The sequence below is a fragment of the Frankliniella occidentalis genome, unplaced genomic scaffold (assembly GCF_000697945.3).
Source record: "Frankliniella occidentalis isolate FOCC.00 unplaced genomic scaffold, Focc_3.1 Scaffold43, whole genome shotgun sequence".
Lineage (NCBI taxonomy): Eukaryota > Metazoa > Arthropoda > Insecta > Thysanoptera > Thripidae > Frankliniella > Frankliniella occidentalis.
The window spans coordinates 1,347,131-1,365,936 of NW_026267173.1; the positions used below are offsets into that span (position 1 = coordinate 1,347,131).

At 56.6% G+C, this 18,806-nt stretch overlaps 1 protein-coding gene and 1 long non-coding RNA gene across 4 annotated transcripts in view; one reads left to right on the forward strand and one right to left on the reverse strand.

Moving 5' to 3' along the window:
• The window catches only part of LOC113218418 (uncharacterized), a 16,737-nt gene extending 9,592 nt beyond the window's left edge, over positions 1-7,145 (forward strand). Inside the window, exons 2-5 of the mRNA XM_026438767.2 lie at positions 545-756; positions 5,247-5,370; positions 5,472-5,673; positions 5,760-7,145. Of these exons, the coding sequence (XP_026294552.2) occupies positions 545-756; positions 5,247-5,370; positions 5,472-5,673; positions 5,760-6,340 (1,119 nt within the window). The 3' untranslated portion in view covers positions 6,341-7,145. The remainder of the gene's footprint in view (positions 1-544; positions 757-5,246; positions 5,371-5,471; positions 5,674-5,759) is intronic.
• The window catches only part of LOC127749289 (uncharacterized), a 174,174-nt gene that overhangs the window by 105,685 nt on the left and 49,683 nt on the right, over positions 1-18,806 (reverse strand). For all 3 annotated transcript variants that reach the window (XR_008011057.1, XR_008011056.1, XR_008011058.1), the window contains exon 2: positions 5,227-5,401. This is a non-coding gene — a long non-coding RNA (uncharacterized LOC127749289). The remainder of the gene's footprint in view (positions 1-5,226; positions 5,402-18,806) is intronic.

Consider the following 18,806-nt stretch of genomic DNA (forward strand, 5'->3'; position numbering starts at 1 on the left):
GGCCTGACCGCTCGTTACGGCAGAGGAGGCTCCACAGCGCACGGCTTAAGGGGAGTAAAAAGTTTTTTGCAGATTGCATCAGGATGATATCGAGAGCATCAGAACATTCACATGAGTGTGAGTGTGTGTTGGGGGGGGGGGTGAGAGGGGGGGAGAGAGGGGGAGGGAGAGAGGGGGAGAGAGAGAGAGAGAGAGAGAGACTATGTGAGTGTGTGCATGTGTGGCTGTGAGTGAGCCTTGTGGGTGTGTTATATGAGATTCACGTCTCGATGCATTCTGCGTGAGTCTTGCCAGCGTGACCGGCCCCGCCTGCCCGGGCTGCAGTCGTGCCGTCACGCGACGTTTTGAAAAAATAAAAACTTCTTTCGTGAAGAATAATAAGCGAATGAGAGAGGTAATGCGCCCACCTCGGGGCTCGCTAGGGTTTACAACAACAGCTCGGGCGGGAAATATGAAATGACCCGAGACGCTTTCGACGGTGACGAAGGATGGCGTCAACAACGCAGAACCCCGTGTGTAACGCTCTACCTCTGCCCCTCTGCAGACCCTGCTGCTGCTGGCAGCGCTGTCAGCGCTGACCTCGGCCCAGAGGCTGGCCGGGCCCAACCCCAACACGGTCGACGAGTACGACTACGAGGACGGCGGCCTGCCCGCGCGGCCGCAGCCCCAGCCGCGCTCGTACGCGCCCAACCAGCCCCGCCTGAGCGCCTCCCAGCCCAGGCCCACCCCCGTGCCCATCCTCAAGCAGATCAACAGGTGAGTCCGCCCATCAGTAGCGCCAACGGCCGGGAACTTCTGACCTAGTTTCTCTCGGTGAATGAATATTTCCCCTCGCGATAACAAGCTTCTCCGCCGCTCCTGTCCTATTTACTTCATATATTTTTTTTCGGATTTTTCCTTCCGTGACCGAGGTGAAAAAAAAAAACCTGCACCGACAGCGAGATGAGCGAAAAAAATTAAATATGTATTTCAAGGCGCCATTATCGGATGGCAAACGATACAAACCACGTACGTGATATTACTGGAATGCGCGCGTCCCGGCCCGCACAAGAGCAAGCCGTCTGCAGTCCTGGAGCAGCCGCCTGGACCCTCGCGCGCCAACAAGGTGCGGGAGGAGGGGGGGGGGGGCAGCGGGGGTGCCACCAAGCGCTACATCGGGAAAGTAGAGCATTCGATTACACTCACTCGGCCGGGCTGGGCTGGGCTGGGCGAGACTTGGCTCCGCTTAGGATACTCGGGCTCGGGCGACCTAGACGCGGCCGAGCCGCACCGAGCCGCGCCGAGCAGCCGCGCGCCGTTTAGAGGATTCTGAGTGCAGCACTTGCGGTTTCATAACGCGGAAGACAATAACAAGGCATAGGAATGCTCGGTCGGTAGTGGTTGAAAGGGGAGGGAAGTGGGGATGGGCCGTGTCGGTTTTGGGGGGAATTACGACGTCCACTAAATAATTCTCCCACGGGGCGAAGTTTCTTTTTTTCCACCTTTTTTTGTGTGTGCTTTTATCTCTAGCTACCGCTTGCGGTGGAAGGTTAATTATTGGTCGTTTATTGATTTAGAGCGGACTGGAAGGCACCCCGGTCGCACAGGTTTATGACTGCGAGGCCGGCCGTTAAACGGTCGAAACGGTCAGAAATTGAGGAGAGACGATGATGAACAGTTCGCGGCGAATCGCCTTGCTAAACACACGCGCGCGGCTGCGCGCGGCGAGCAGCCCGCCACCGGTGCGGCTCGGCCCAGACCCCTTACGACACGCGCAAGGTGATCTTAATTTTTGTATTTTTTGAGGTTACCGACGTGGCGTGGTGTGGCGGCCGGGGTGTGTCCCTCCGGGGACGCCCCCTCGGGGCCCGGGGCTGGCGGGCACGGCCGCCGGCCGCCAACGTGTGGCAACGTCACTTGGGCGACGACCGGGACCGGCGGGGCTACCGCGGCGACCCCCTCGTCGCCGTCCCCGCGCATATGTGCTACCGCGGGCACATTAAATGAGTGGACCTGAAACGAACGTGGGTCAGGGCGTGGCGTGGCAGGGCGATGCGGGGCGACCAGGTCAGGGCTGCCCAGCACGCACCGCGGTGCCACGGACCGGCAGCAAGGGTCACCCTCCCTAACGAACGATACAGTCCCGCGCCATAAACCGTCCATAACTCGCCACAAAAACGCGCCCATGAAGCGTTTTTTTGCCACATCTGCGTTACGTTTATTTTTATTAATTTCGATCGGTGGGTCTGCGCCGCCGGGTGGGTCCTATCCCGCGCCGCCGCGCCCCGCCGCGGGTCCTGCCGGTCCAGTTCAGATAACGCGGGACGCATTCTGTTACAAGGGCGGCTCGCGGGGAGCTTTACGGCCGTGTGAAAGCGACGCGCGGACGAGCCGCCGCCGCCGTGGCGTGGCGCTGGCGCTGCTGCTCGTTTAGGACGGCGCCGCGCTGTAAAACAAACCGATGAAGCGATAGGCGGCGGTACCTTGCGCACGACCGCATATTACAGTTTTTAACTTTACGCTCTGAAAACTCAACAGTGTACATTGTATGCTGAAAAATCAGCGATCATTGATGATTGCTGATATATCAGTGTACATGGCATGATTGCTGAAATATCAGCAATCATTAATGATCACGTTTAGGTTTTTAGCTAATATTTCCTTTCAGACGGGTGTGATCGGAAAGTGGATAGCATTTCCAGATTCCTCGTGAAAAAAGCATTCAAACGAGCTACTATGAGATAGGGTTCAAATTGACCGCTAACATAACTTGGTTTACATTACCGACATTTTCTAGAGGCGGACCATTTCGGTAGACAACCCTATCTCATAGTAGCTCGTTTGAAAGCTTTTTTCACGAGAAATCTGGAAATACTATCCACTTTCCGATCACACCCGTCTGAAAGGAAATATTAGCCAAAAACCTAAACGTGATCATTAATGATTGCTGATATTTCAGCAATCATGCCATGTACACTGATTTATCAGCAATCATCAATGATCGCTGATTTTTCAGCATACAATGTACACTGTTGAGTTTTCAGAGCGAGTGTGTGCTCTGTTTTTGTTCAAAAATATAAAAAATTGCTTATCGTTTGGCAAAACGTACGTCGTTGTTCAAGCAATAATAACAACATCACAGAAGAAACCGTAGTGCGTTAGCCGCACTGCTGACTGCTGTACTGAGAGGGGAGTGGGGGCGCTTGACGGGCCTGACCGCTCGTTACGGCAGAGGAGGCTCCACAGCGCACGGCTTAAGGGGAGTAAAAAGTTTTTTGCAGATTGCATCAGGATGATATCGAGAACATCAGAACATTCACATGAGTGTGAGTGTGTGTTGGGGGGGGGGGGGGGGTCTTGAAGAAGACGATAAGGTGATGATGGGTCAACTTGCCGGTCTCACGGGTGATGACTGATGTTGGGGTGCCAGATCTGGACAGAGCGCCGCTCTGGTCCCGCGCTGCTGGATATAAATCCCGGCGACGGACGCAGAGCTCGCTCAGCGCGATGCTGATGATGATGGATTGGGTGCGGCGAATACCCCGCCGTCCAGAGACATCAACACGTGCCGCAACAGGCGGTGGTGTCGCTACTCCGCGTCCAAATCGCTATTCAAATTGGGGTAGCAGGGGAGGGGGCAACCATTAAATCTCGTTGAAATCGCGACGGGGCTGCCTCAAAGCTAGCACCCTGACGCCACACGCACGTACCGTACATGCTCGAAGAATGAAACTCAAAAGAGTTTTAGACAGTTAAACATTTCAAAAAAATGGTTTTAAAAAATGTTGAAAAAATTTATTGGGAAAGGGGGGGTGGTGGCACGTGCACAGGGGTAGCCCTCGGGGTGGCCCGAGGCCCCGGGACCGACGCGCTGCCAGACAATAGGGAGTAATGCCTGACCGGACCGGCGCCCGCCCCGTCCTGCCCCGCCCCGCCCTGTCTTGCCACGCCACGCCCCGGCGTCCTTGACGCAGCGCCGCACCCCGACGCCTGAAACGGCCACGCTCCGCCCTTCCTGCGAAGTGCCCCTCTCCTCCTCCTTCGTCACCCCCCTCGACACGCAGCCGGCCGCCGCCCGCCCGCGGCTCGCGGCTCGCCGCCGAGGAGGCTGGAGCTGTGTTGTTCACATCCGGTTACAAGCGCACAGCCGCAGCGGCGCTAATGTCAATGGGATACAGTATCGCCGGTCGGGGCGGTAAAACCGACACTAATATGAATCGCAAATTAATTCGGTTTAGCCGCACGGCGATCCGCGGTACCGGAGTAAAGGTGTATACATACACACACTCTCGCGCGCAAAGTGATTTCCTCGCTCCTTCAAACTTAAACAGATCATCGAGTCACTCCAAATCCCCCGAACCAACGCCTTAGCAAATACGGACCTTCTTGGAGACTCCATCCACTCCCCAAATCCACAGTAGTACGTCGCCCCCGTGCATTACACACGATGCAAACAGTGGCATTTCGACATATTTATTACCCCTCGTTGGGGGATACCCCCCACCGCACCGTAGGCCACCTGCCCCTAGTTATGGCTTGATTGCCTCCCCGCCACGCGGGTGGCACCGCGGCCGGCCGCGCGGCAGTATTGAAATCAGGCGTATGATAATTATATTTTCCTGGTCGGCTCGGCTGGACACTTGCTTTGGTGGCGTGGCGGGGCGTGGCGGGGCGTGGCGGGGCGTGGCGCGGCCAGCCGCAATGTTTGGAAATGGGAGCAGAGCAGGGGAGGCAGCAGTGTGTCCCGTCCCGGCCTGTCCGGCATCGCCCACAGCAAAACATTGGGTAACGGCGATCGTACGGCTTGAGCGGCGAGCGGGGCGTGGCGGGGTGGGGCGCTGGAAGCACGCACGGCGACGCACATGGTCGCCGTCGCGTCGTGCCGCCGCCCGCCGTACGCCGCCGTATGATGCGGTGACGTCCCCGCGCTGCAAAAGGAGAGACTGGCCGGGGCAAAAGGAGGCGCAACTGAACGCAACAACTCATATCTACCCCCCCAGGGGGGAGGGGAGGGCGCGGGGCGGGCAACGGAACTGGAGCGCGGTGGTGTGGCGATTGGCGCGAGTGGAGCGCCACGCGATGCGATCCGTGTGGTTTGACGCCGCGGCCCGAGTGTGTGACGCCATTGATTATCGTGCCGTTCGGCCCGACCGCAGCAGCATGCGGGGCGCCGGTTTGCGTTACGGCGCGTCACGAACCAACGGCGACGACGACGACGAGGAGGACCGGCTCGACCAGGAGACTAACCTGCAGCGTCTCTTCCGCAGGCACAACGACGATGGCTCCTACACGTACGGCTTCGAGGGAGCCGACGGCTCCTTCAAGATCGAGACCAAGCTGGTGACCGGCGAGGTGATGGGCAAGTACGGCTACGTGGACGACTCCGGCAAGGTGAGGACGACGGCTGGGCTGGGCAGGGTCTCTGGAAACAGAAAGAGGAGCTGGTGAGGTGCTTTGCCTACACGTGTGTGATTGTGGTGACGTCCGCGCAGGTCCGCGTCGTGGAGTACGGCGCCAACAAGTACGGCTTCCAGCCCGCCGGTGAGGGCATCACCGTCGCCCCGCCCACCCTGGTGGACGAGACCCGCGTGCCCAAGGCGGGCGGCAGGCAGCAGCCCGGCAGCCACCTCAGCCACCTCAGCATCGGCGCGCAGACGCCGTCCCTCGAGTCGCAGGAGGACATCTACGACGACGGTCAGTAGGGCGACGTCCAATGTGGGGCAGGTGCCCGGCAGGTTGTAGACTCTGTACTAACGGCCGTTGCCACGTTCTGCCCGCAGGCCAGTACTACGAGGAGCCCGCCACCGCCGCCCCGCTGCGCGCCGGCCCCGTGCGCGCCCTGCGCCCCCAGACCCAGGCCATCCCCAGGCCGCGCGCCCAGACCCCCCAGTACTTCGAGAACTCGTTCAGCGCCCCTTCCGCCCCCGCCCGATCCTCGCCCATCCAGAACAACTTCGCCCAGTTTACGCAGACGACCAGCTTTGCCTCCTCGCCCTCCTTGTCCGCCGCCAGGCCCCTGCCCGCGCCCAGGTACTCGTCGGCGTCCTCGCTCGGACCCGCGCCCGCGCGCGCCCAGGTCCCGGGCGCCGCGCCCGTCGGCCCCACCTACCGCGCCCTGCCCGCCGCCCCTGCGCCCGTCCGGGAGCAGCACCCGCAACAGGCGCAAGCCCTGTTCGTGCCGCAGTCCCAGCTGCCCGCGCTCGGCCAGCACTACGCCCCCGCTGCCCCCGCGCCCGCCCCCCTGCCCCGCCGGCCCGCCCACAGTGGAAGCGGCGGACTGCTGGACCAGCTTGCCAGGGACTACGCTCTCCCCCAGAACGCGGCCCAGCCCCTCGTCGACACCTCCTTCGGGGTGTACTAGACGCGTCTCTGCGCGGACCAACGGACTGAACATAGACGCGATGCTAGTGCTAGTGCCAATACTACACTGCATCTGCTCTACTGCCGGCGAGAACCGGGCGATGCAGTGTTGCCACTGCCGGCGAGAACCGGGCGATGCAGTGTTGCCAACGTGAACAGGAATGTCGCACCAGGATGTGGGGTGTTAAGCCAACGAGGTTGGCTACCCTGCGTGGGACTATTACGCGCCTTTCCAGTACGGTTACATTGCGGAGAGAAAACAGACCAGTTTGTAACACGTTATCAAAAGACTTTAACAGTGGTTTTCTTTCACCACAGTGACTGCTCGCTTCCCGGAAGGGGTGGTTGGTAAATACCCACCACCAGAAGATGTAGTACATCGGAGTGGCGTAGTCAGAAGCGAAGAATGACAGCAGATTGGTTGAGTCTTGCCTTGATCCTAAATATAGTCTTAGCTCTCAATTCTCAGCGAGAGCTATGTGTATTGTGATAAGTTACCTACGATATAGGAATAAGTTTTCAGAATACGTGTAATACATGGTCTTTTAGTTTCATTCGTCGTTTTGAATGACACTCCCAAAGATCTTGTGAAATGCCTACGTCCATGAACTTAATAAACATAATTGTGATATTGACTTGCGAAAAAACAGAATCATACCAATATCTGCAATTATATTCCGCTTAAAATTTATAATTTAAGACGATGTTTTAAGACACCTGTTTTACATTCAGTAATTGTTTTTTCCTTATTTATGTCTTGGTATGCAACCCGATAAATAAAACGACGTTTTTGTTATTACAAGAAATGTATGTTTTGTTTGTTTTTCCTGTTTCGAGTTTCCCTTGCGGCACCTTTCCAATCACACTCGGCTGCACCAGGAGGGCGTCGTCATTCCAGGGAAATATCAGAGCGCTCTCTGTTGGTGAAGGTGGCCGGAGCTTGTGAGCTCAACTTCACTGGTGTGTGTTCGTCCCCCCCCCCCCTCTCTGGTATGGTATGTCCTATCTTACGGCGTGTGTTGCAAGGCGTGGCGGCGCGTAGTGGTCACGGCAGTAGCGCGGCGCCGTGGCCGCGCGTCGCAAACAACAACAGCATCGTCGCTGGCCGCGTAGGGCACGCCTATGCCCCAGCTCGCCATCGAAGCCTCTGCTGAGCCAAGTCCGAAAAGTCACGCCACCTGGTTGGGGCATCGCGCGGTGTATGCGGCTGCGAAGAACTTGAAAACGTTCCCGAACGCATCCTCGCTGTAGTAGGTATAGTAGGTCCCACGCGTCATCCTCTGCCGTAGCCTTGATCGCCCGGACCGCCTCGCCCCGGGGCACGTCAGGGGTCAGGGGTCAAGGGCCCGACACATTCGGCTCTCGTGTGCAAATTAGACAACACAATCAGCACGCGATCGCACACGAGCCTTTAAAATTATTTTATTTTTCAGTCGTTTCCGCGTGCCGTGAGTTTGTTTCGTGAGTCACCATCACCATAATTTGCTCATGTGCCGAGTGAGAGGGTGTGGTGGAATATGGACGACACTCCGCGGTGACGGAGAGACAGGTCGACGACGGAATGGGAATGTAGTTTGGCCGTGCTGCTGTATACTGCAGCGGCAAAACAAAGGTGGTAAGTCTCACCTGTAAAAGGTGTATAATTACACCTCGAACAAGTGTTAAGGGTTTCAAATGCATTATTAAAACTGAACAAGGCACTAACACTGGGGTTCCTTATAGGGATCTTTAGTCTATTTATACACTGCGGCATAAATCGCACTAAACTCGACATTTGCTGAACACACCTGCAAGGGTGTTGTGGTCCATACCAGCATACCAGCGGGTACTTTATATCGGGGGTGACGCGTCGTGTCAAATATATTCGACGCCTATGCTGAAAATGTTGCGCTGCTGCAATGTATGGTGATGGTTTTCACCAAAGTGCAAGAGCAGCGGCAGCAGCGGTAGGCACAGCTTATTCGCTCGAGCAGCGCACTCACCCCACATGAACACAGGAATACGACGGGCGAATACGTTCGGCTGTCGGGGTGGGGCAGGTCGGGGCAGGCCAGGACACGCCTGTTTGACCTTAGCTCGAGCGGGGCGGGGCGGGGCAGGGCAGGGCTGGAGGTACACCGTCTGGGAACACCTTAATGCCGCGGGGCGTAACGACCCGTTTTGTACCGGTAATGTTTATTAAAGGCGCCCGCTAATGGCCACCGGGCCAGCCGGACACAATGGCGACGACCGCGTGTATTTAAGTGTATCATCACAATAACAGGAGAGCGAAGGGGGGGGGGAGAGAGAGAGAGCCTTCGGGCAAGGACACGGGGAGAGCAAGATGGATGACCTGGCAGCAGTGTGACTCGGCGAAAGCGTATCACCCCCCCACTCCCCACCCCCCTGTTCGCGAGCGATAAGACAGTGCCGAGAGGGGGAAATTAGGAAATTACTCAACCAGAGTACAGGCCCCCCTAGTAAAACGTAGTTGTTGACCGACAGTCGACACGGTGTCAGAAATAAATTTCGATGATTTGTTTATGCTCTCTGGACACTGGACTTGTCGGGCGGTACCATTTCAAAATGTTAACGTGATATACTTTTAATAAAATATACAAGACATATGTATACACTATGAAATTGATGGAATTGATGCGTACATATTAATTAAAGAAGACATGTCATATATACACTTTATTTAAAGTTTGCCATGCACACATTTGAGTTGGCAGAATACATAGGCACTATTTTACCTCGTATTTCGGGACTAGTTCACCTTTTTATAATTCGCATTGTTTCGAGCATAGGGGGTACGAATTATTTCGCGAACTAATTCACCGTTGGTCAGCATAGAGTGGGTGCCTTGTGCTGGGTGGGGGCGGCTGCTAGGAGACTAGAAGGCGGGGGGGGGGGGGAGGGGGACTCCCCTTTCCGCTGCGTGTCGTGCCGGAGGTCAAGGCGCCACGGCAATAAAAGACCCCCCCCCCCCTCCCGAGTAAGGAGAGGCGGGGCGGGCGGAACCTTACTGATTTGGCTCTCTGCCCAGAACGAGGCAGCTCTCGCGATATGAGTGTGCGGTAAGACTTGCAAAACGGATCCATGTGCATCTCTGAGTGCATGGGCCGAGCGCACGCAGGAGACAACGACCCGCGCTGTCACTCCAGGCAGGGTCGGCGGCCGCCCCGCCCTGCCCCACCTCCCATGTCGCGGGCTGAGCAGCTTGCAGCTACTTTTTCCGAATAGCCCTGACCGGTCAGATAGGTATGCAGCCAGAGCAGAGCGCGGCCAGCAAAAGTTCACGTTCACCTTTTGCAGCGGCGGCGCTGGCCACGTGGTGGATGTGGATGGAAAGCGAGAGTGTGTGCGTGTGTGCGAGCCACACTACCCCGCTGAGCTCTCTGTGTTCATAAGCACAAGCGCCATCGAATCGATATGCATCATACCTCGAATACATCTAAAAATATCGAGCTATATTGACGGTATTTATCAAGGCTGCCACGATACATTGATGTCGATATTGTGATGCCGAGATGATGTCGAATCGATATCGAGATGTAGCAAAGCCGTGCGCCACGGCGCCCACGGAGACTTCGACGCAGGTGCCAGGTATAGGGACCGTCTTAAAACCATAGTTTTAATTGCTTCTTTAATTAAATGCCTCGGTAATATCTCGCTCCCCTAAGACTCCCCCTTCAATTGTTAATCTTCTGATCATTTCAAAATATTTTAAATGAGTGGACAATAGCATTTGGAACGTACGGGTAGTACTTCTTACACTCTCGAGTGGTTAATGCCAATTCTCAATCTTCCCATCTTATTAAATCGTGTTTACTCCAGCAACTTTTTTTCTAAATCAGAGTAGACCGTTTATTATTCTAAAGTGGCTCTACGTCTTAATTTAGTTTCACAAATGTTATAATGATACAATTGCTGATTTTGGACTTTAACTTGAGGTTACTGTGCATCATGGGGCTTCGCGACGGGGCCCTCGCGGCAGCGGCGAGCATTGTCCCGTGCACCGACGGCACACACAGAAGAGACCCCTGCGGTGGTGTCGGCGCGCGCGCGCGCTCACTCCTCTCTGCCCCGCACCGCCACGCCCGGATATGCAAATGAGACATGGACGGGCCGAATTCTCGGAGAAGGAGCAGCAGCAGGGCCCGCGCGCGCGCTTGCGTAACGCCTGCAATACCATACCACGCACCATTGTTGGCACCTTCGGCCCGCGGGGTGCCCGGCCCTGCCCGGCCCGGCTGGCCGCCGCACCTGTGCCCGCCAGCGGTCGCGCCGGCGGGGCCATTGTGAGGGAGGATTTGACAGGGGAGGGGGGGGGCGAGGATCCCCGGCCACGGTTAATGAGGATGAGCGCACCGCTAATCGGCCACCCTATCGACGGCATCCTCCCCCGCCGCGACGACCCCTGCAAGGAATACAGCTCCTCAATTTCATTGTCCGTTGTTAATCTGAGGGGTTCTTATTGTTTGGTGAGGTGGCAGATATGGGCGCTAAGGTTCGTATATTTTGTTGTTGAACCTTGCTTCTATGTTTAGTACCAAATGTACACTCTGTAAAGGGACAATTTTATTTCCTAAAAAGGGAAGGGTTTTTTTTCGTGTACATTTAGACCGGATAAAATTCTGTTCCTATACCTATAAGACTTGGATCAGTTCCTGAGAAAAACATAGCAGGTTCTGCCGTCAATGTTTTTTTACAAGTGCCTTAACATTGAAAAAGTTCAGAATTAGGGACTTGGAGTACGGGCTGATCCTCATTTCGGAGGAAGAGAAAAACGACAACATAACGAGACATAGTGGTGTCAAAATTTCTGTTGCAGTTTTTGAACGGTGCCCCGCCGCAGCGGTGTGGTAGTGCGTCACAAAGGAGCCATACATCTCCTAAAAAGCGCGGCGGGCGGCGGCGGGCGGCGGCGCGCGGAGGACCGACACCGCGGCTGAGCGCCTAGGCAGGCGGCGCCCAGGCGGAACTCAAAACAACGCCGTGCGTGTGAGAACCGCTGACCCCAATGCGTATGTGCGCGCGCTCGCGGGCTGCTCAGCCAGAGATCTGGACGATAAATTTGAGACATTGTCTTTTCTTTATACGCTGACAAACCCCTGCTTTGTCGTGAGTGTCGACACAAACGCTTCAAAGAATACCTTCGCGCGACATCCTGGTTGGAATCCCTTGGGATTTGACGTGGTCGCACACTCGCGCTTCCCGGTCATTATGTCGGGCGTGCAGAAAACAGTTGAAATTAGAAAAAAAAATAGCCCTTTAAAAACATAAAATGTGAAATTGTTCTAATTTAGATTTGACATTAACACTGAAAAATATGTCCGTAAATGTACCAATATTTTGTAATTAGCAAATTTAGGTGCTGAACTCAACTCACTAATTTACCAATTACAAAATGTGTCTTCCTTTACAACCTCCAGCTCTTGCTCGATATGGTACGACATCTTCCATAGAAAACAACTTTCGTATAACCGGGTACGACCGTTTTTCACAGTGAACAAGAAATGCTAGCAAACACACACACATCACATCCCAGCTTAGAGAAAAAACTGCGTGCTGCTCTCTTGTGGTGTGTTCCTGTTCATATTTCTCTAGCGTGGGGTCGGAAAAATAATACAATGATTCGCATTGTGTGCCACCCCCGAATCAGGAAGAAACAGGGAAGGGGTGGTGTGGGAGAAACGGTGAGACACGGGAGACAGTTAACAACGAAGTTAACAAATCACATCCTCCAGGGACTGCAGTCTCCATCTAGGGAGAGCGTCCCGTTCTGTAGCCTCCAGCAGCGGCCAGCCTCAGGTCTGGAGCTTTCAGGTGACCCACAGCCGCAGACAAAACAAAATAACGACGGTCGGTGATAAGGATCTGCATCGAAATAATTGGCACACCATGCCGCAGCAACAGTCAATGGATTGTTCCACGCGGCAAGGAGCGGGTGAAAAAAAGGGGGAATAATACAATATGCTTAGCTGCTAGTAGTGGCGTTCTTCATCGAACGATATAATGGATAGGGTCAGGCAATGGGGCCACAGGCAGTGGGGCAGCGGGGGCCAGGGCTATAGGCTAACAGGCTCCCCACTCGGACGCAGCCAATCTTATGAAACTAGACGCGCGGGGTTCAAATAGGTTCAGGACCAAACGATTTTTTCCCCTTTCTGTACACCTCTCTCTCTCTCTCTCTCTCTCTCTCTTACTCTCTCTCGCTCCTTTTGCCTCTTTCTCCTTCTCACTCCCACTACCCCCGCTGTGCGCGGGAGCTCAAATTATCCACACCGCCGCGCCCCATTCAGCGCGGCACTATAACGGGGGCTACTCGTTCAAGGACGCCGCGCGCGGCCGGCGGCGTTGGCGAAATAAAGGTACGAGTCCATACGGGGGCGGCTCGACCCCACCGACGTGAGTACCGACAATTTGTGCCAGGCGATTTGGCTGCAGGGGCGGCCGCGGCCTTGTCCAATGACGACTGATGACCGACGGGATTTAAATCACTTTGTCGTCGTTTTATGACTATCGATCGGGCAACTACTACTATAGTGTCGAGTGGGCGGGGCGCACCCCGAAAAAAAAAAGGATATCGGGTCCCCGCGACGACAGCGTGGGCAGCAGCGAAGGTACGCCACCTCGGGTTCGCTGCCGAATCGCGAACAGAACAATCCATTCGGTTGTCACTTTCCATCTCACTCGCACTTATAGCTCATTATGTCAGAGGCGGTCGCAGGCGGTCAGGTCCGCGGAGCGAAGACGCTCGTCTTTGCCATCCTCGCGCCGCTCACACAACGCACGCCGCACACATTACTCACGCGAGGCTGCTTGTCAGTGACCGCGGTTTCCCTCCCTTTTTTCTCGGAATGTGCGTAGTGTGTGTCCCGAGAGGTGTGAAGACAAGGTGTGATTAGTGAATCACACCTCGCTGTCCCACATCCGCCTGGCCTGGCCACCGCCGCCCGGCCGGCTCGTGCGAGCCGCTGCGCTGCGTTGTCTAGCCTACCGGGCGCGCTCCCAGGCCCGCGCTACCGCCGCGCACCCAGCCCGGGCGGGCTAAAGGTGTGGTTTGTCTCTCGCTTTACGTGCAAAAATATGAAACAAAACACGTCGTGTTGCAAGCTGAGGGTCCCCGCCCCCCTCGCGGGCCTCACTGGCCGCCGCCGCCACTGCTGCTGCTGTCCCCCTCGCGGGGGGGCGTCGCTGGTCCCACAGAGGGCGCCATTGTTGTGGCTGCCGGCCGCGAGGACGAGGGGCGGGGGCGGCGGGAGGAGAGAAAGCCCCCGAGGCGTTGCGGCCGGCCAGAAGGGTATGTGACAGGAGCACGCACTCGCCGACGCGCACGAGCAGTTGGCTTGAACTTTGGCGCGTGAATTTCTTATTTTTGAACTTTGATGAAAATCGATGGCCGAGTCGATGACTGAAAACTTTCGGTGATTTGACGATGAACCGTGTCTTACACTTTTCACTAAATTCAAAATATTTTAAAACGATCAAATAAAAGCTAACCGTAAGTTTCAGAGAAACTTGTAACACTGCCACTTACAGGTAAATAAGGTGGCAGCGAGTAAGGAGTAACTTCCTGTCAGTTCATAACTGAACGTTTTCTACCTACACGGTGATCTACAATCTGTCTTGTTCATCGGAGCTTACCGTGATATTCGCCGTATCTTCTGGTGCTGCATTTTTAACGCGGCGAGAACCGGAAACTTTTAACCCAGCAAACGAGTTGCAGAGCACAGAATGGTTTCCGATTGTACTTCCACGATGGTTTTCGAAGCAAAAGTTTCTACGAACGCCACAAAATTCATGTACTGGACCATGTGGTGGGTGTCTTCTTTTTTGGTTGTGGCGTACGCTCGCACGCACGACCTGGCCCTACGCGCACTTCGTGCATGGGTCGAGCGGGCAGCGTCGAGCACCTCAGCTGCAGCAGCAGCGGCAGTCACCGGTCCACCCCATCACCCACCCACGCGAGGAGATGATCGCTAAAGTAGTTGCTGCAAACTGCTTGCTCTTAACCAGACCTGCTCGGCGGCTGAGTCGGCCGGGGCGTGCGCGCCGCTGGACTAATAAAATGTTATGGGGCAGATGGTCGTGGGAGCAGAGCGGCAAGCGGCGGGAATGTGATCGAACCTGGGGCAAAACCTCTGGGGCGGCATGAAATCAAGACAACTTGTTGCGAGAGACATCCCATACGCAAATTATGTATGAGCCGGTATGGGGAGAGAAATTATATACATTGAGTGGTGTGGTGTGGCCTGGCAAGCGTGGCCTAAAAGCCTGTGCGCACAAGTCCCTTACTTTTAAAGACCGCCTTCTAGGTAGTCCAGTCCGCCACACACGCGTGCCCGACTTTTGCCTACACAGCAGGCGCCTACCAGATAGGCCAGCCCACCAGACACGCGTGCCTGACTGTTGCCTAAGCAGCAGGCGCCCACCAGATAGGCCAGCCCGCCACACACGCAAGCCTGACAGTTGCCTAAGCAACAGGCACCCACCAGGTAGGCCAGCCCGCCACACACGCGTGCCTGACTGTTGCCTAAACAGCATGCGTCTAGCACGTCGTTGTCCAGCCCGCCACCCACGCGTGTCTGCGATTGCCTATCGCCTGTCCGATGAGGCGCATGCGCCTGGTGGATGCCCACCGGCCAACACTGCTGATCCATACGAACGACGTGATCTCTCTCGCGGAGCAGCAGCAGCAGCACCAGGCCTCCTCCTGACATTCACCTTTCCTCCGGCGGGGCGGGGCGGGGCGGGGCGCGGCTAGCGCAGTGTGTACCCTGGCGTGGCCGGGAGTGCGCGCGCGTAGGTCGTCCACATGCGTGAGTGTCTGCAACACCGACCCGTTGGCATTCCTAGTGCGATGCACCCGTATCGGCCAATGCCCCACGCCGCGCTGCGCTGGGTGAGTGCGCCTGGGGTGCGACACTCGGGGCACTTACTCGGACGGGTGGGAGATTCACGAGGTGGCCGACCATGCATGCGCGTGGGCGGGGCCCGCCGCCGCCGGGGCACACTGGGCTCCACTCGCTGCCGGCGCCCATGGGCTGTCTAAATTCGGGCGGCCCGCCCATCTGTAGGTCGCGGCTCGCGCAAAGGTTGGACCGCAACAACGCCCCGCCCCCCTCCTGACGCCAAAAACCAAAAGAGCAGCGGCCATAAATATTAGCACCGCCGGCAAACGGCAGGTGCGTCCACCGTGCCGTGCCGCGGCCAGCGGGACAAGGAGCCGGGCCAAGGCAAAATCTCGCGCATTGTCTCGATTTAACTGTGCATTAAGCACACCAACCCGTCAGGAGAGAGAGGGGGAGAGGGGGGGGGGTGATAGTGATGATAATGACCCAGCTCCTGCAGGCTGCAGGGCGCGCCACCGCTCATCAGCTGACCGACAACACCACGACCGGGCCCGCGAGCTTTAATTAAGAGATAAGGCGAGGATGGTGGCGGAGAGAGAGAGAGAGGGTGTGGTCGCAGGGTGTGGCGGGGCGTGGTGCGGCGGGGCGTAGTGCGGCGGGGCGTGGTGCGGCGGGGCGGGGCGCGGCGCGGCGGGCCGACCTCGCGGACACTTTTACTGCTGCGGCACAGCGGGACCGGCCCGACCCGACCCCCGTGACGACCACAGCAGATACATTTAGAGCATCTCTCGGCGGCGTGAACACCAAAGGCCAAGACAACAAACTTTACACCTGCTTCACGAAGCGAGGCGCCTGCGCCGATGCGGAGGGGAACGGAGGAGGGGGAGATGAAGAGGAGTGAAAATTATCGGGGTTCAGCGAGTACGGAGGTGAGACATCACACCTCGAAGTTTTTCCTCTAAAAATGTGTGATTTTGCAGACTTTGATCTGGAGTAAGATCAAAACTTTTCCATAACAAGCAAAGACTGAGCCTTTTGACCAACAGTTTGAGCTCCTCGACAACCCGCCCCTGAGTGTGTAGCGGAGGACCTGGCTATGCGGGATGGTGGATACTTCATAGCATAAATTCATTTGTCATCCTTTAAACAATGGAAAATTTAAGTTGCCTTTAATTTAACGTACACAAATGATGCTAAAATTTAAGTAACCATGGTGTTTCAAAAAGGTTTTGAAACAGCCAGGGGAATGGAATGCGCTGTAAAAACCACAAAAAGACCACCGCAACATACCCCCTCGCAGAAGGTGCTATAATTGCTACGGCCTGTGTTTCCAGTGTACGACCGGTTATTGCTGTCAGATCTGAATCAGGTCAGTTGCATCGCCAACCCCGGCTAGCTGCAGCAGCAGCAGCAGCGCCAGGCATCACGTCGCACCCGCAGCGGTGGCGCGGAGGAGGGACGACGGGAGGGTGGGGGAGGTGACACAGAGCCCGTGGCTGCACGCACGCCAACCCCCGGCCGTTACCGATCTCATTAGATCGATCGCACTTCACCGTCGTATATTTTTCACCGGCTGGCGGCGCGGTGGGGCTGCTGCTGCTGCACATCACCACCACCGTCAGCGCGCGTGTGGCGACACACCGCCGCCACAGACACCATCGCCACCTGCGGACAGATGGACAGACGGGTGGGCACAGGGCGCAGCCATGACGGACGGGGCGGAACGCTGCCGGCGGAGTGATATTACTTCTCCTCGACCCAAACTTTCATCTCGCGTGGCGCAACATTTTCTTTTTTGAAACACGAGCAGCAGCCGGGGCGAGTTAAGCGACACACAAGTGGACGCCGAGCTGGCCGGCGCGCCCCTCCCCGCCATCGATCAGCGACTTACTTGCGACATTGACCGGCAGGGCGAGGAGTGGCCGGTGAGTGCGCGCGGGGCACCGAGCCTGCCCCTTCGGCCTGCCCTGTTAGCCCCGGCCTGGCCGACCGGCGAGGAGGATTTACGGGGCGTTTGTCGCGAATATTGTACGTTTCGTATGTGAAACGCAGAGCAAGCAGGAGCGGGTCGCTGTCGGCGACGCAGAGAGGGGGGAGGGGGTACACACGGTTTTGCGCATGACAGGTTCTCGCCCTGAAAAAAAAAATGCAGAGTCGAACTTTTGCAAGTGCTATTGAAATTTTGAGAATAACGCAATTAGAAAGGCTTACTGAAACTCTTGACATGTTTTAAAAGTGCGACTTTAGTACTTTAGTTTTTCCTGTTCACCTCTGGGATGCCCTGCTTGCTCTTGATTGCAAACGCATGTGGCACGCAGTAGGTACAGATGCATATTTAAACTTTCATCTAGAACCGCGAAATGCGCGGGTGGGCGCTGCTTTGGCTGGGATTGTGAAATGGGTGCAGCAGCCAGCAGTAGGAGGCTGCAGCAGGCGGCAGCAGGGTCGGGTCGGGCCAGAGTGCGGCGGGCAGCGGGGCAGCAGGCGAGGCAGCAGGCGGCGTAGCAGGCCCCCGGGCCACGACGCGCCGCATGGTCACGGCGGGTCACGGTCTCTCCAGAGCAGCGCGGGGAGGGGGTGGGCGAGCGTACTAATCACGGTCCGTGTAGTACTAGCACTCTATGCCCCCGCCGCGCCCCACCGCGCCCCACCACGCCTGATGGAAGCGGTCGATCAGAAGGACACAAGGCCCCGGACACACGACATTCCGGCCCGGCGCCGAGAACACGCACCGAGGCATGGCGGTGCACTGCGGAGCACGGCGGAGCATAGTCCACGCGACCAGTTCGCCTTGTGCAGGACATTATTCGTAGTAGCCAAAAAAGCACTTATGAGCGCTATTATCATGAATGCGTCGTTAAAGTTCCATTTCGATAAAAATAAGTTTGTCACAAAATTCGGACTCTTATCATTTTCGCTGAACTCGCAGGCTGGCCGCGCAAAAACGCTCTTACTCCGCGCCGCACAACTTCCGTCCCGTTCGTTGTGACCGGCGGGCGGGAAAGTTTTAAATCGAGCAAAGCAGCTCCTTTTCTTTCTCCGTCGCGCGTCCGTTTCGTGCGCGCGGGGCAGCCGAGCGCCCCCTGGGCAGCCCGGGGCGCGCGGGTCAATGTGAGGCCGCGGGCCGGAGCGCGGCCGGGGGCCCCGCGCCCTGCTTCCGCTTCGCTCGCAGAAGCACACTTATTGTTCTGAGGCAAGAGTACAAGCGGGCCCGTCAGGGAAACACGCACCAGAATTGACCCAAAACAAAACAAAAAAATTCAAAATTGAAAAAAAGTTTTGCGAAGTGCCAACCTTATTAATGCTTCACCCTTCTGACTGAAGTAAAAACAATTAGCAGCCAGTATGCGTCCTTTTCGGGGTGGGTAGAAAAGGGGGTGTATACGAGAAGGGAGGGAGAGGGTCGGGGGCACGAGTGTTACAGAGTTGGCCTGTCCACGAGACCAGGGAAGGGCGCCGGGGTAGAGAGAGGAAAGAGGGAGGAGAGAGGTGGAAGGGGATTGGGCTCGCCAATTGCATCACGCGTGGCGTGCGTGGCCAGCGGTATGCGGCCGACCGGACGGCGGATCTGTTTATCCTGCCCGCTGCTGTTTTCTCAAATAAAGGGGGAAGGGAAATCTGTAGAGA